Source organism: Chelonia mydas, chromosome 4, assembly GCF_015237465.2.
Source record: "Chelonia mydas isolate rCheMyd1 chromosome 4, rCheMyd1.pri.v2, whole genome shotgun sequence".
NCBI lineage: Eukaryota > Metazoa > Chordata > Testudines > Cheloniidae > Chelonia > Chelonia mydas.
The window spans coordinates 88473843-88488431 of NC_057852.1; the positions used below are offsets into that span (position 1 = coordinate 88473843).

At 43.1% G+C, this 14589-nt stretch overlaps 1 protein-coding gene across 8 annotated transcripts in view; it reads left to right on the forward strand.

The window, feature by feature from the left end:
• The window catches only part of AASDH (aminoadipate-semialdehyde dehydrogenase), a 52641-nt gene that overhangs the window by 4499 nt on the left and 33553 nt on the right, over positions 1 to 14589 (forward strand). For 5 of the 8 annotated variants that reach the window (XM_043546184.1, XM_037897716.2, XM_037897718.2 and 2 more), the window contains 4 exons: positions 2078 to 2198; positions 3758 to 4098; positions 4198 to 4272; positions 5591 to 5783. In XM_043546184.1, coding sequence (XP_043402119.1) covers positions 2078 to 2198; positions 3758 to 4098; positions 4198 to 4272; positions 5591 to 5783 — 730 coding nt within the window. Of the gene's footprint in view, positions 1 to 2077; positions 2199 to 3757; positions 4099 to 4197; positions 4273 to 5590; positions 5784 to 14589 lie in introns of those variants that run through there. The other 3 variants (XM_043546185.1, XM_043546186.1, XM_037897729.2) reach the window with 2 other exon arrangements.

Sequence of the window (14589 nt, forward strand, 5' to 3'; positions counted from 1 at the left end):
CCAGACAGTCATACCTTTGTTCAGTTAAGTTCCCCCGTCCTTTTCTCCATATCCTCCCCCCCGTCTCTCCTCCCTCCCCAAACAAACAAAGGTACTAATTCAGAATTAAGGCTAGGTCCAAGTTTCAGGCTTTAAATCTATCTAATTTGGCTGTAGCCTGATTGCTTTGGATCTTTTCTCTAAAAGAAAATCTAGGAAATGAAATGCAGAATTAAGTTGGAACAATAAGGACACATGATTAAAATAACAAATAGTGAGGAAATGTAAAAGTTGAGGCTTCAGCACTGTCAGTTCAAGATTATTGCACATGAGCACTATTTTCTGTTCCCTTGTTTTCTGGTTAACTAGTTTAAAATGTTACCATATACATCGGAAATAGGCTTGAAAGAATATGATTTTTGTCAGTAAATGTCAGTAGACGTTTGATTTCACTCTTCGTATTAAAAAGATGATACAGTATTTCCATAGATCACAATCAACATTTACAGACAGACAAAGTAAGAAAAATGCTGCTTGAGAACATATTAGAGTCAAAATCCAGTGATTTAGACTTATGAATTAGGCTTGTTTACAAATGGACTAGTGAATAAATATTAAAAATAGGTATGATTTGTTGATTTAAGTATACTTTGTATATTTTGACATGGGGTGTTGACAGTTTGTGTATTAACAGTTTATAAAGCTTTAACTTTTTGAATCTCAACATCAGTTATTCAACTGTCTTACCGTTGCCCCATAATTTCCCACAACTGTGAAAATATAAATAGATTTTAAAAAATGCTTAAAACCCATAATTTTATTTAATTGTGAAAATTTAAATTGATATAAAAATGCCTACAAATAAACAGACATCTGTCAAAATCGTAACAAAATAAAAATTGTATTCTTCCAGGCCTAATCATAAAATATATCAAACGTATGGGATGTGCAATACGGCTAAATTCATGTGACTGCTGGAATCTTAACTTTTGCACTTCCTAAATCTCTGTTTTAACTGTGTGTCACAATCATAACATTTTATTAACATGTGACCAATGTGTGCAGCAGTGGACACAATTCTTGGTGCTTTGGGAGGCATTATGCCACACATGCGTACTGAATGACAAGTGCTTAAAGGTTCCATTGGCTTCACCAAACTGTTCATGCATGTGTAATGCACCTTTAGATTTAATGGCATTTTCTCCTGCACATGCTCAACTTCACTGATGGAAAGCAAGAAAACAGTGAGTTAAAACAGGCTTTATGTACTGAACCTGTTTTGCTCAGGCTCTTAGAGCAACTGCTGATCCCTTTATATGCTCTTTCTGCCAAATTTGGCTGGTTTTGTTCATGTAGTGTTTTACACCAGCTATCCCTTGTTCTGCTAGTGTGATGAGAATTAATTTGTAAGGGAAAGCCAAATAGAAATAGATTGATTTATTTCAAAAATAAAACCTCAGATTTTAAAAACCCGATTAATACACCATCAGTTTTATTAATCTGGATACTCAAGGCTTTTTGATAAAGACAAAAAGCCAAGAATTCTTATTTGGTAAATTAAGCCACTAGGTGGTTCATATGCACAGTAGTGATAATAGTAAGTACTGAAGAAACACAGCAGTATAAAAGAAGCATAACTGATGACCGTGGGATGATACTTATATAATCTCTTCCCTAAAACAAAGACAGATATAACTCAAATCTTCACAAGTCAGATCTCATGAACAAGTGAGAATAAAACTGTGATGTTCCTAGCATGTATTATGTGTCTGCTCCATGTACACACGTGCTACATATTGTACCCAGGCCTTGGAGGAAGAGGAGCGAGCAGCGGGGGATGGGGGAGCCTCAAGGGAAGAGGTGCAAGCAGGGGCTGGGCCACAATCCAGGCTCCGGCGGGGGCTCCCCCACTTCTAGGGAGCTTCTGGCGCTTGCGTTTAAGCCTCCCCAAATGGAAGACTCACATTCTTCCTGTGTCTGGAAACTAAGGGATCTTATAGCATAAAAGAAGCATCTGTGGAATTTATGTAAAACTTAAGATATATTTTTAACTCTCTTTTACAATGCTATTAATTGACTTGAATTTTTGCCTTGTTAGAATCCTCCAAGTTCCAGCTGCATATTCTCCTCTTGATCCAGATGCACCACCAGTATTATCTACCTATTTTATGAAGAAATGTAACCTCCAGTATATCCTTGTTGAGAATGACAAAATAAATGTAAGTGTTAAGGATACTAAAAGGAACATTAAAATGGGATTTAGAAAATTGCAGCAGTTGAGTTAATTGCCTTCTATTTACCAAGTGCTCAGATGTAATTGTCTTCATTTTGACAGTGAGTGGTTTTCAAGCTGTTCTGCAGTGGGTCAAGAACATGAGTCTCAACCTTAGGGGAGACTGTTAAGAAACAGGGCACAAACCCCAAATTGGCTTGGAGTTCTGTACTTAGATTTCTCCAACCAATTATCGGGTGTAAACGCCTCTGGCACTATTACAGTCTTAATGTGGAGTGACAGTCAGTCTCCTTGGGTACTCCGATCTCCTTGGGTACCACCCATTTAAGCTTGCCTTTGTGATAGATGGTCTCTTACACCCAAAATCACAACAGTATTACTGGTTTCTCCCAGTCCCAGAGGATGAGTGACTTACCCAAGGTTAGTTGCACTTTAGATCTCACACCAAAGACAGTGCTTGTAACCAATCCTATAATAATAGATATAAAGATTTATTAAGTAGGAAAAGGAAATAGAGTTATTTACAAAGTTAAAGCAGGTAAACATGCACACAAATGTTAGTCTTAAGTTTCAAAGAGTAATAGAAGCTTCTATAATAAGAAAACTCTATATGTCCCCTAGTGTCTTCTGTGAGCTGCCAATGAGCTAATGGGAGGAATTCACTTGCATGTCTCCTCTTCCTGGGGGGGTGGGGGTGGAATTGGCAAAGTCTTTTGACCTCTGATATTCCACAGTAGTTCCTCTGGTGTGGTTGGGCCTTCTTTATTGGACAGACACCCCCTGTTTGAGACTAGGGCCTGGTATATACTAGGAAATTAGATTGGTATAACTACGTCACTCAGGGTTATGAAAAATCCATACCCTGAGTGACATAGTTAAACCAACAACCCCAGTGTAGACAGCACTAGATCGACAGGAGAATTCTCCTCTTGACCTAACTACTACCTCTCGGGGGACAGGAGGTTCCAGCTATATGTTTGTCAGTGTTCCGTTGAGACCTAGAGGCCTTGGCATGAGCTGGCACCTGGTTTGCCAGCATGACAATGGTGATCTACCTTGGTTTTACACAGACATTTTCAGATAATGTGAAGTACCTGGATGCTTTTCTCTAGACATCACCTTATTTTCCGGTTCACTTATTCACTTCCATGGTTTTGTAACACATTCTACAATGATGGGTATTGGTATTCAGGAACCCTTGCAGTATTCCTCCCCTATAGGTGTTGCACATCAAGATGGAATGCAGAGCTCTTTGAGGAAACTTGCACAACATCTAATTTACTACTGATTATTAGATCATCATTTTTATGAGTATTAAATTCATCCACAATTTTTAAAAAAGGAGTGAGCAGCTGCTTTCTGAAAACCAGACTTCTTAAAGCTTTCTCAGGTTGGACTCCCAAAAGTGGAGGCGCTCAAAATCACTAGTCACTTTTGAAAAATTCGATCTTTATTGTTAGTAGTACAATGTGAGAATGGAGACAGTAAAACTGTGCACTGAGCTTTGCCTTTAACTTGCTTGTAAACTATTTTATTCTCTTACAGAAATTCAAAATATCCCATGCTGGCTGGTTTTACGAGAGTTCTTTTGCAATAGATCATGTTGGTTTAACTCTTTTCCAAATTAATTGGAACGATGTTGATGTAAATATGCTGTTAGATGGCGCAGAAGACAAAAATGGAATCTCCAAAGCTACAAGTAATTGGGAGACAGATTACGTAGCTGACCTGGACCAACTTAAAGCAAAGACATCACAAAGGGGGTACATGGATGTCAGGCAGCAACATTCTTTGGCATACATCTTGCATACGTCAGGAACTACAGGGATCCCCAAAATAGTCAGAGTACCTCATAAATGTATTGTGCCAAATATTCTTCATCTTCAGTAAGTTCACTTTTCAAAGGACTGACAATTAGGGGCCAGATTTTCAAAATATCTTAATATCTAACAGTGCTTGTATTTGTTTGTCACTGATAACTATAGTCTTGCTGTATTTTGTGAATCGCCTCACTGGTCTGCAAAGGAAAGGGAAAAATTGCAAAAGCTAGCTGCAGCTGAGTAAGTATATAAAGCCAAGACTTGGTGCCCTTTCGAAAGCGTTATTAACTTGGAAGTAATCATATTTTACGTTCACAAAGTACATTGCAAAATAAGGTGATTACAAAAGTGTGGTTAAGGGGGGACTGTGCCAAAGTCTAGTATCAGTAATGGCATTGAACTACCAGGAATGACTGAGGCAAGAATAACTTCAGTACAGTAGAAGTACTCTTCACAGATTCATTTGGCAAACAGTTGAAGCCAACTGGAGTTGAAGACCCACATGCTCTGGGTCTAACTGATTGCCATATTTGGGGTTGGGAAGGAATTTTCCCCTGGGTCAGACAGAGACCCTGGAGGGTTTTCGCCTTCCTCTGCAGCATGGGGCACAGGTCACGTGTTGGTTTAAACTGGTGTAAATGGTGGATTTTCTGTAACTTGAAGTTTTTAAACCATGATTTGAGACTTCAGTAACTCAGCCTGAAGGTATGGGTCTATTACAGGAGAGTGTAGGTGAGGTTCTGTGGCCTGCAATGTGCAGGAGGTCAGACTAGATAATCATGATGGTGCTTTCTGGCCTTAAATTCTATGAGCTGCCATTGGGGCGGGGGTGTGTGTGTGTGTGTGTGTGGCTCCCCCTCTCTCTCCAAGTTTTCTTTCAGTCAGTTTCTGAATAGAATAATATTTATTACTTTTCTTGGATATTTGTTGTTCTTAACATGCTTGACCTGATTTCATTACTCCCATATATCATGTTGATCATAATACAGACATTTTATTGCTGGTACTCTAAATGAAATAAATACAGAAACTTTGAAGTTGAACTTGTGATTCTCAGATACCTCTTTCCACCTCTCATATAGGAATTATTTTCCTCCGTAAGTCCTAATTACTGTTCTAGCTTTCTTGGCTTTTCTTTGTTCTGGTAAATACCTGCTGGAAAATACTAGTAATGGAAACACTGCTAGCCCAATACGGAGTGCAGCTATAGAGCGGCACTGATGAATGAGCACAGACCATTCAAATCTGCACAGAGCTTCTTCCCCAGCATGCAGAAGGTGGATGCAGATGCCTTTTTGAAGGACATGCTCTAGCACAACCAGAAGTTACGGGTTTGAAGATGCAAGAACCACTTGGTGAAATTCTCCTGTGTATGCAGGCAGTTATACTAGATGATGTTAATGGTCCCTTCTGGCATTAAATTTTTATTAATCTGGGTACAGATGTTATGCCATACAAGTGCTCCAACTCAGGACCCCTTCTGTTTTTAAATAATGCCAACCAGTTACCAGTGTTTATATGCACCCGGCTTAATAACTCTGGCCTTTTTTTGTTTTAGATCCCTATTTAAGATCACACCAGATGATATGCTGTTCATGGCCTCACCTCTGACGTTTGATCCATCTGTAGTTGAGTTATTCGTTTCTCTGATAAGTGGAGCCTCTCTGCTTATAGTACCAAACCCCATAAAAATGATGCCTCTGAAGTTGTCTGCCGCTCTTTTTCACCGTCACAGGGTCACAGTATTACAGGTAGGCCATTCACAATGGGGTCCTGTTGAGATACAAGGGATGTATTTTGTGTCTTCTTCTTTCTGTTTGCCTGTGTGTGCTGCTTTTGCATGATACCAGACAGTAATGATAAAAAAGTTTTTCCTGCAGCATCAGTTCACCTTTGGTTTTTATGCACCTGTTATCCTCTTTGCTACATAGTACTAGAGCTTCATAAAGCTAAGAAATTACCATTTGAAAGGATTGTTCTCAGTGATGTATGACAGATGAGATTTGACTGAAGCCAAGGCTGACATTCAGCTGAAGGCTCCTGCTAATTATGTAGCTTTTTAATTTCTTCTGACATTCACTCTGGCACCAAATAATGGGCTTGATCTTGCAACCCTAAGTAATTCTTAATCATGGAAATTGTCCCATTGCCAGAAACACGATAAACTAAAGTACCCCTCAATAATGCCATTTATAACATGATAAAGTGCGAGTAATAAGAAACAGAATGGTTATTTCCTCAATAAGTTTGGCTGTTTATAAGCTCACCCAAGATTGCACTGGCTTCCTTTCCTGTGTCAGAGAGAGAGAGCTACTCCTGTGTGACCTGAATTTTAACAGACTAAAATCTAATTTGCCTATGAAGTATACTAGAAATAAGTCTTTTGTAATCCTTATTAACTGAATAAGCCGAATTGTATGTTCTGTGGTACGATATGGTACTATGCAAAGGCTAATACTTGAGTAAAAAACTTCAAAAATCTCTGCTCTTGCAGGAGAGGTGGATCTATGTAAGTTGTTCTCATAAATCTAAAACTTGAAGCAGAATGTCTGTTTTATGTGTAGGCAGTAATATGTTAATAGTCTGGTTAGTGAGGAGTATCCATTATTGAAACAACACAGCCTCTTAAAGTGACAGGCTTTTAATTAACGTTGCAACTGCAATACTTTTACTAGCCAGACACACAACCAGCATAGGAAAAGGTATTTTCTTGTTCAGTTCTGCCTCCAGTCTCACTATATCTTCCCTCCAACTCCCAAGTCATTCTTTTAGCCTTCCCTCCTGCATGCACACACTCTTTTTAAAGATTTCCTTCTCTCCTGGAGAAAAGTGATTGTGGGTGTAAATTCAGGTTTACTTAACAATTAAGTGAAGACACCACAGCAAAAATAATCCAGCTGTTACAAAATATTAATGGTCAGGTCCTCTTACTTCTGCTCTGTTTACAATGGAGGGAGTAAGTAAAATCCTGGTACTACAGGATACTTCTACACAGAGAAAAAAAAAAAAAAAGACCCACAGCAGTGAGTCATGCCATGTGTAGACATACCTATAGTCTTTTCTGGCACACGAAAACATCTTGACCACTCTCTCGCCTGATGTTTTTAGATGGTTTTTTTTCCTGGCCTATTTCTCTTAAGTTGTAACCATAATTAGCAAGTCAGATGTTTCTTAAGCAGCTGAACTGTTTTTAGGGTTGATGGTGGTTGAGTCATTTTGATAAGAAGCTTTTAATTTGCATTTCCTTGAGTTTAATCACTATCTTGATCAGTAAAGGGAAGGGCCCTTAATGAAATAAGTGACACTCTAGGGCTTAATTGATGATTAATTTCTGTGATAGTGTTTCTCAAACTTCAACGCTGCTGTCCCTATGAGGATTCTGACCCATCCTTGATGATGCCTTGAAGAGGTTTTGGTTGGGGGCTGAGGGTGATGGCTAGTGGCATTCTTGGGAGACAGGCCAGTCCTTGCTTACAGACAGCCCCCCAACCTGAAGCAAATACTCATCAGCAACCACATACCACACAACAGAATCACTAACCCAGGAACCTATCCTTGCAACAAAGCCCATGGCCAACTGTGTCCACATATCTATTCAGGGGACACCATCATAGGGCCTAATCACATCAGCCACACTATCAGAGGCTCGTTCACCTGCACATCTACCAATGTGATATGTGCCAGCAATGCCCCACTGACATTGGTCAAACTGGACAGTCTCTACGTAAAAGAATAACTGGACACAAATCAGATGTCAAGAATTATAACATTCAAAAACCAGTCGGAGAACACTTCAATCTCTTTGGTCACTCGATTACAGACCTAAAAGTTGCAGTTCTTCAACAAAAACTCTTCAAAAACAGACTCCAGCGAGAGACTGCTGAATTGGAATTAATTTGCAAACTGGATACAATTAACTTAGGCTTGAATAAAGACTGGGAGTGGATGTGTCATTACACAAAGTAAAACTATTTCCCCATGTTTATTCTCCCCCCCTCACCCCTGTTCCTCAGACGTTCTTGTCAACTGCTGGAAATGGCCCACCTTGAATATCACTACAAAAGGTTCCCCCCTTTCTCCCCCCGCTCTCCTGCTTAATAGCTCACCTTAAGTGATCACTCTCATTACAATGTGTATGGTAACACCCATTGTTTCATGTTCTCTATGTATATAAATCTTCCCGCTGTATTTTCACTGAATGCATCCAATGAAGTGAGCTGTAACTCGCAAAAGCTTATGCTCAAATATATTTGTTAGTCTCTAAGGTGCCACAAGTACTCCTTTTTGCGAATACAGACTAACATAGCTGCTACTCTGAAACCTGACCTTTTCTGGACAGACTTGAGCAAAGCCATAAAAAAACTTGTGGAAAAATTAATGCTTGTCCTTCCCTTAAACATTGCCATTTAGGAGCCATCAAAGTTTTGAATGGTCTGAGTGCTGATTATTAAATAGAAGGCTCTGATTTTCATAGAACCATAGGGTTAAATGGGACTTGCAAGGGTCATCTAGTCTAAACCCCTTCCAAGATGCAGGATTTGTCCCCCTCTTTATCTCCTCTGTTCCAAACTAAACATATCGAGTTCCTTCAGCCTTAGTTCATATGGCTTGCATCCCATCCATTTGATCATCTTTGTTGCTCTGCATCCTTTCTATACAACAGTGACAAAAATTGGACACATTACTGTAGCTGAGGCCTAACCAGCGCTGAGTAGAGTGGTACCATCACCTCCAGTGACTTGCATGCTATGCCTCTTTTAATGCAACCCAGAATTGCTTTTTTTTTTTTTTTTTTTGCAACCGCATCACATTGTTCCTTGTTGAGGTTGTGATCCACCACAACTCCCAGATCCTTCTTAGCAGTGCTGCTGCCAAGCCAGTTATTCCCCCATTCTGCATTTGTATATGTTTATTTTATCCCCCGAAGTGTAGTCCTTACATTTGTCTTTATTAAACTTCATTTTGTTGTCTATAGCCCAGTTCTTCAATTTATCAAGATCCCTTTGAATTTTAGTTCTATCCTCCAAAATGTTTGCAACCCATCTTAGCTTTGTGTCATCTCCAGATTCGATTAGTATGCTCTCTATTCCAACATCCAGGTCGTTAATAAAGATGTTAAATCACACCAGACCCAAAACACATCCCTGTGGAACCCCACTTGAGACCTCCTTCCAGTCTGACCTCATTCCATTAATAGCTACTCTTTGTTTGCAATTATGTATCCACTTCATGGTAAAACTACCAAGTCCACATTTCTCCAGCTTACTTATGAGACAGTCATGTAGGACTATGTCAAAAGCCTTGCTAAAATCCAGGTATATTATGTTCATTGCATTTCCCCTATCCACCAAACCGGTTACCTTGTCAAAGAAGGAAATCAAGCCGGTTTAGCATGATTTGTTCTTGGTAAATATATGCTGGCTGCTAGTGATCACCTCTTCATCCTCCAGGTATTTGCAAATGGAGTATTTTATACATTGCTCTAGTAGTGTCCCATGTATGAAGGTCAGGCTGACAGGACTGTAGTTCCCCGGCTCCTCCTTTTTCCCCTTTTTAAAGATGGGCACTATGTTAGCCCTTCTCCAGTCTTTTTGGGAGCTCTCCTGTCATTCATGAGTTCGCAAATATTATCGGCAGTGGCACTGGCTTTCTTCAGCTAATTCCTTGAGCACCTTTGGGTGAATAGCATCAGGCCCTGCTGACTTAAATTAATTCAAATTAGTCAGAAGATCTGACGTGTTCCTTACTTATCCCAATCCGCATCTCTTCCCCTTTATTGTCTGTAACTTCGCTTGTAGGTCAGTCACGTTATTTTTTGTAAGAAGACTGCAGCAAAGTAGGCATCAAGCAACTCCACTTTCTTATTTTCTGTTACCAACTCACCTTCTACATTGAGCAGTGGGCCCACGCCATCCCTGATTTTTTTTTTTTTTTTGTCTGACATATTTGTAGAACCTCTTGTCTCTGACATTTCTTGCCAATTATAACTCATTCCTTGCCTTGTCTTGGCTGCTGATCAGATAATTTAATAGCATTGTCCATTCAGCCCATGCATGCACCTCCCATCCCGCCATGCTCTGCCATCTTCTATAGAATTGCTAATTGGTTCTCTACTTTAGCTCCCTTTTTTGCTCCTTTATCTTTTATTTAATAATAAAAAAACTTTGTTTTTCATCGACCTCACCCCACCTAGGGACCTCCCTGGACACAGGGTATGCCCGGTTCACCAGGCTTTAAGAAGTGTCTCAGTTGCAAAGAATCTATCCCAGTGAGTGATGGTCATTCTCAGTGTGTCAACTGCTTGAGAGAGAAGCACATACCCAAGAAGTATGGTTTATGCCAACAATTGAAACCCAGATCCAGAAAGGATAGAGAACAGAGACTTAAGCTTCTCCTAATGGAAGCGGCCCTCCAACCACCATCCTTGCCACGCCAAGACTCTGGACATCAGGAATCCTCAGTGCAACCCTCTGAGGTGAGCCTAAGAAAACAACTATGAGCCACTCACACAAGGTTTCTAATGAAAGGGCTGTAAGTCTCCACAGCAAGCCCTGACGAAGACTAAAATGATCTCTGGCTTGTTCAGTATCATCGGTACCGACAGCATTGAAGCTATCTAAATCCGGTACCCAGAGCTCGCACAACACCCCCCCCCCCCCCAGAACGTGTTGAGTTGCCTAAGGACCTGATGGGCACAGGGAAGGAATCATCGGTACCAACAGGGCGTGAGAAAACAAGAGAACTTCCCTGGGGAAGGTTCCTTCACTGCGGACATCTGAGTTGGTATGCAGATGTCCGCACTGGTTGCATGCCAGAAACCAGTGATCTGCTCAATCGTGACTGAATTACCAGCTCCTTTGGTGCAGACATTTTGGCGCCTCCAATCACTACCAGTACCAATGCCTATGAAATTGCTGGACTTCTGGTACATGACAGACCTTTCAGTGTCTGATGGACTGGACTCACCTATACTTGCTACAGGGATCACAGTACTGAGTTCACCCAGAGCTCCAGGCTTGCCAGAGACATCATGCAATGCACCCCCATTTTCAAGTGCTGAGTCAGTGACCAAAAAGACAGTCTCCTATTGGTCCTCTTATCCTCCCTACTGTACCCCTTTCCAGTATGGACCTCAACTGTACCACCCCTCAGGCCCCTGGGTATGGGGAGCCATGGTACCCACCTCCAGGACCCTTCCCACCCTCTCAGTGGCTTTAATTGGACCCTTGGCAAGCACATAGACACCATGGCTCTAGCTTGGGCCAATCAGGAGCCAACAAGACACCCTCCTTCAACTGCTGCATCGAGGACATCCGAGTCCCCTGAACAGTTAAGAAAGGAACAAGAGTCTGAAGTCGAGGAGGAGGCTACGTCCCAGACTAACTTCTCCTAGTCATCACCAGACGAGACAGTGATGCCCCCTCCATTGTCATTGGCAGATGACTTCAAGCTTTTCCAGGAGCCAGCTGAGAGGGTGACAGATGCATTAAAACTACCATTACAAAAGATGACCAAGATACATCATAAACTATTAGACATTTTACACTCCTCTGCTTCTTCCGGAGTAGCCCTCCCTATTAATGAGGCTCTCTTGGAGCTTGCCAAACTCATATGGCAGATCCCTGTATTGGTCCCACCAACATGCAAGTGGCCTGATTAAAAAAAAATTACATGCCAGCAAAAGACACTGATTTTTTTCTTCTCCCACCCACCCCCTAATTTGATCATTGTGGACGTGGTGAACTCAAGAGGCCATCATCACCTGAAATCCACCCCCTATGACTGAGACTGGAAGCGCCTGTAATGGGGTGGCATCCTTGTAGATCAGGGTCAGTACGAAGATCTCACTTCTGGTACCATAATAAATCTGTCTCTCACAAGCGCCCCCTCTCTGGCAGATATGTGCCTGCATTCACTCAGTTTTGAACGGGGCAGTACCCACCTCTCGTGGGTGCCCCCTTTCTGGTTAGGTCGGAGTCTGCTTTTCTTTCAGTTCTTACAACATGGTGGCACAAACCTCTTGCTAGCGCACCCCCTCTCATTCTCCCCCCTCCCCACCCTGGCCAGTGGTTCTTTTGGTGGGTCTTCAGTGACTCAGCTCTCTGGCTGAGTCACATGCTCTGTGCCCCTTTCAGGGGTATACAGTGTCTAGTTCTTTCTCATGGCCCTGGTACGGGGCTGTAGCACCAAGGCTTCCTCCCCAGAGACACTGCCTTACCTAACACTCTAACGGGTGCATCATGGTACTCTTAGTTGGTGTGTCCTTCTTGGCAGCCCTCCCAGGGCACAGTTGTCAGCCAGATCGGGTGGAAAGACCCAGCAAATGCCTACACGGGAATCCTGTTTGCTCAGCCTCTCTCATCACTACTTCTTACCGCTGATGCATCCCTCATAGGATGGGGTAATCTCAACAATCTCACAGTGCAGGGCAAATGGTCTCCATCCAAGATATGTCTTCACATCAATATCTCAAACTCAGAACAGTCAGGAACACATGTCCTCACTTCCTTCCATAGGTGATGACTTTTGGTTTGCCGGTGGGTGCCCCACGCCAACTTCACTTCCTTCCCCCAAGACCTGCCCCAGTCCACCTCTTCCTGCCCTCATTCTGCCCTCCCCTGAGTGCATCCTGCCCACTGCTTATTCCTTTCTGCCCCCTTCTGCCTTAAGGGTGAGGTTTGAGTGTTTGGGGGGGCTCAGCTTCCCCCCCAAAACTGGCAATTTTCAGCATATTTATATATTTTTTCATATTCTAGTTATTGAATGTGTCTACATTAAGATACCAATGATGATTATTATTAAAATAGTAATGAATTATATCATTACATTATCATGAATTACAATATATTAAAATCATGATGCTCAGATACAAGCTGTCTTCACTAATATCCCAGATTAAAGACATTACGTTCGCTCTGTGCTTCACACCTGTTTAGGGCCTGTTTGGGAGCTGAGGGACACTGATGCCTGTGGGAAGAAGGTGGATGGGAGGGACAAGCAGTGGGGAGTCTTTCTCCTCTCCCTTCCTACTGCTTTCCCTGCCTCTTTCCTTCTCTCTTGTTTCTTCTCTAAGTCCTTGCTCCCCTTCTTGCTTCCTATCCATGTCCCTTTTCCTATCTCTTTCTGCTCTCCACCTGCTGGTGGTTCTGTCTAGTCCCCACCCATGCACTCAAAGCAGCAGAGGAGGTTCCCCCTTCTCGGGTAGGAAGGGTTGTCTAGTGGTTAAGGCACAGGCCTGGGGCTCAGGTGTTCTGCTCTGCCACAGACTCTCTGCTTAGCCTTGGGAAAGTCACTACACCTTTGTGTGCCCTAGATCCCACCTGACAAATGGGGCTAATGCTGACCCTGCCTCCTAGGCTAAATCCATTCATGGCTGTGGGAAATGGAGATATTAAGGTGGGTAGATTTGGACTGAATTTTTCCACAGCCTGAGAGAGAGTAGCTCTGCGTGGGGGGATGGCAGCGAGAGGGGCTCAGGCCAGCTCCGCACGGGGTGGGGTCGGCACTTCAGTCCTGCAGCTTCTGCCACTAGGGCGGCTGGGGCTCTTGAGCTGGGGGCTTCAGCCCCACGTCTTCTGCCAGGGTCTGGGGCTCCTGCCGCACGCGGCTCCTGCTGGGGTCCGGGGCTTCTCCCGCCTGCCCTGTGTGGCTTCTGACAGGGCCTGGGGCTTCTCTTCCCTCAAATCCGCCACTGTATCCAGCCCTAGCCTAGTTGGGCTCCCTTGGGTCACCTGATGCCTGCTGTGGCCGGAGTCGAGCCTGGCTGGGAGGGAGCAACCATGCAGGTGGATGCCATGACCACCAGCCCAAGAGGTATGGGGCGTCCCCAGGTGAGCAGGGGCTGTCTGCATTGCTGCTGATAGCCCAGCTCTCCTGCCCCCCCCAACCCTAAGGCTTTTGTGTGTGTGTGTGAGAGAGAGACTTACTCACTCACCGGACTAGGGAGGCATGAAACAGTTGATCTGAGCCTGCCTGACAAACAGCTGATTGCAGCTGTGCGCAGGCTACCCATATGAAACAGCTCATCCCTGGCCACTAACAGCTGGTCATCCCAGTGGGAGCTGAGCACCCCCTTTTTTTTTTTTCCCCATGGGTGCTCCATTCCCGGAGCACCCACGGAGTCAGCGCCTATGCTTCCTTCCACTGATCAGAGGTACACGCATACAGGTCATGACAAACAATATAGTGTGCATGTATTACATAAACCATCAAGGAGGTGCCAGATCACCCTACCTTTGTAGGGAAGCACTAAAGCTATGGAACTGGTACATTTTCCACAATGTTACCATATTGATGGCCTACCTACTGGGAATGCACAACACGACAGTGGACAGTCTCAGTCACAAATTCCCACACAGCCACGAATGGGAGATAGACTCAGTGATACTCTGAGACATATTTTGATGGTGGGGGCGGGGGTGCTGATAATAGATTTGTTGGTTACTTACCAGAACAAAAAATGTCCACGGTACTGCTCCAGAGTGCACATCGGCCCGGACTCCATGGGAGACGCTCTCCTCTTCTTATGGCACTAGGGCCTTCTTTATGTCTTCCCCT